The sequence below is a fragment of the Cynoglossus semilaevis genome, chromosome 17 (genome assembly GCF_000523025.1).
Source record: "Cynoglossus semilaevis isolate Cse_v1.0 chromosome 17, Cse_v1.0, whole genome shotgun sequence".
Taxonomy (NCBI): domain Eukaryota; kingdom Metazoa; phylum Chordata; class Actinopteri; order Pleuronectiformes; family Cynoglossidae; genus Cynoglossus; species Cynoglossus semilaevis.
The window spans coordinates 15,887,539-15,889,877 of record NC_024323.1 but is presented as its reverse complement, the minus strand read 5'-3'; the positions used below and the strand labels follow the sequence as shown (position 1 = coordinate 15,889,877).

The 2,339-nt window shown below is 54.3% G+C and overlaps 1 protein-coding gene across 2 annotated transcripts in view; it reads left to right on the top strand.

Annotated features, from left to right (window-relative positions):
• The window catches only part of brsk1b (BR serine/threonine kinase 1b), a 23,423-nt gene that overhangs the window by 19,512 nt on the left and 1,572 nt on the right, over positions 1–2,339 (top strand). For both annotated transcript variants that reach the window (XM_025064813.1, XM_025064814.1), the window contains 7 exons: positions 137–749; positions 849–897; positions 1,146–1,269; positions 1,357–1,458; positions 1,531–1,639; positions 1,736–1,825; positions 1,911–2,308. In XM_025064813.1, the coding sequence (XP_024920581.1) occupies positions 137–749; positions 849–897; positions 1,146–1,269; positions 1,357–1,458; positions 1,531–1,639; positions 1,736–1,825; positions 1,911–2,128 (1,305 nt within the window). In that variant the 3' untranslated portion in view covers positions 2,129–2,308. The remainder of the gene's footprint in view (positions 1–136; positions 750–848; positions 898–1,145; positions 1,270–1,356; positions 1,459–1,530; positions 1,640–1,735; positions 1,826–1,910; positions 2,309–2,339) is intronic.

The following is a 2,339-nucleotide window of genomic DNA, read 5'->3' as shown; positions in this document are numbered from 1 at the left end:
ATTTACCGTCCATCAAATCAAGACGTGATGAAGATCTGTGTCCATGAGTCATAACTCATCACCATTACTCTTTTTCACTCCCCCTCCCCTCCTCCATCCCTCTTTTCTCCTTTCTCCCCATTTCTGTGCCCATCAGAGCCCGGTCTTCACTTTCAACCAATCAGAGGTCACCTCCACCTCGGCACCCTCCTCCAAAGACACTAAAGCAGGGACGACCACCGCCCCTCGGCCCGCACGTCCGCCTCCTGACCCAAAAACACAGACCTTGCCCTCCAAAGGCCCCGCTGAGCGACCTCAGCTTCACTCCATGAAGTCCCTCCCCCTTCAGTCGCCACGTTCCCCGTCTCCGTCTCCATCTCCGCTCCTCTCCCCCATCCCACCCTTCTTCAACTTCCCTTCTCCATCTGTCTTCAAGTCCAAGAACTCCCACTCCTCCTCTAACTCCTCTCCCACCCCTCCTCCTGTTTCGCAGGTCACGCCTCAAGGCTCACCTCTGCCCACCCCCCTGGGCACACCCGTGCACCAAATTCAGCACCCTTCCTCTACCACCCCTCCCTCCTCTTCCTCGTCATCTTCTTCTTCCAGAGCTGACGGAGCTAGCGGGGCTTCCATGACCCTGACACCGCCCTCCAGCCCGGGTGGCAGTGGAGGGATGGCCTCCTCAAGCTCCGCCCACTGGAGGACTAGGCTCAACTCCTTCAAGAACAACCTGCTGGGCTCACCGCGTTTCCATCGACGCAAACTACAAGGTGATTAAGGCGGAGCCAAAAACCCTGATGACACGCAGGAAAAAAAGGAATTTTTCTTTTCCCCGTTTTCCTCACGTCTCTCATCCTCCTGTCTTTTAGTCCCTACATCAGAGGACATGTCCAGTCTGACTCCAGAGTCCAGTCCAGAGTGAGTAGACACTTTTACGGTTTTGGTTTAATCTGTGGATTTTTGTCTTCCAGATTTTATGTCACAGTTTGTTTGGTATTAAAGAAAAAGTTCATATTGGAAAAGAATTCAAGTTGTCGTTAAACTCCAGGCCAGCCACTAGGTGGCCCGCAGGGCTGGACCTTGACTGTGTTAAGACTGTTTGACCGACTGTTTGACCGACTGTTTGACCGACTGTTTGACCGACTGTTTGACCGACTGTTTGACAGGCTGGCCAAGAGGTCGTGGTTCGGAAACTTCATCAGCCTGGAGAAAGAGGAGCAGATCTTCGTTCTGATCCGAGACAAGCCGCTGAGCTCCATCAAAGCCGACATCGTCCACGCCTTCCTGTCTGTGAGTCTCCACAGACTGCCCACGGAGACAGACCTACAGAGGAGTCTGTTGTGGTGACACTGACGCCGTTCTCCTGTCTCACCACAGATCCCGTCCCTCAGCCACAGCGTGGTGTCTCAGAACAGTTTCAGGGCAGAGTACAAATCCTCCGGCGGCCCCTCGGTCTTCCAGAAGCCTGTCAAGTTCCAGGTACTTGAACACCGTTCTGGTGCTCAACATGAGGCGCCCTAACGTTCCTAATGGTCGTTGGCTTCTCCTTAGGTTGATATCGCGTATTCAGAAGGAGACAGAGAACGAGAGAGAGAACGAGCAGAGAGGGAAGGAAGGAGAGAGTTTGGCATCTACAGCGTGACCTTCACCCTCATCACAGGTGAGAAGATCCGACCCCGGGGTCAACCACAAGAAATATGGACCAATCCATGACTTCTGGGTTGAACCTCTCTCTCTCTCTCTCTCTCTCTCTCAGGTCCCAGCCGCAGATTTAAACGAGTGGTTGAAACCATCCAGGCTCAGCTGCTCAGTACTCATGATCAGCCTTCTGTGCAGGCACTGGCTGGTAAAGCACACACACACACACACACACACACACACTCTGCCTCGTCCATTCTGTCCTTGCTGATTCTTTCCGTCCTCCCACTCAGACGAGAAGAACGGTCAGCTCTCTCGCCAGCCCAGCACTCCGTCACGTCAGAACTCCCGACGTTCAGAAAGCGGTTCTGATCGGGCCGAGAGGGAACGCGCGGCAGACGGCGGGAGCGGCAGCGGGAGCAGCAGTAGCACCGTCTTACAAAGGCACGGGTCGGGCAAAGACAAGACCAGACTCCTGTCATCGTCCAACGGGACACAGTCTCATCCCTGAGAGAATGTTCTGGAAGAGAGGCCTTCTTCTCACTTCCTCCCTCCTCCGTCCTTCCTACATCACTCCTTACTTTCCCATTTCCTCACTCTCTGCCTTCTTTCTTTTGGCCGTTACTCCTTAGCAGTGGAATGAAGGGGGGGGGGTTCTTGAATTTGACCTAAGGACATAAGAGCCTTCGAGGTGCGCTGTTCCCAGGAGGGACTGGCGACAG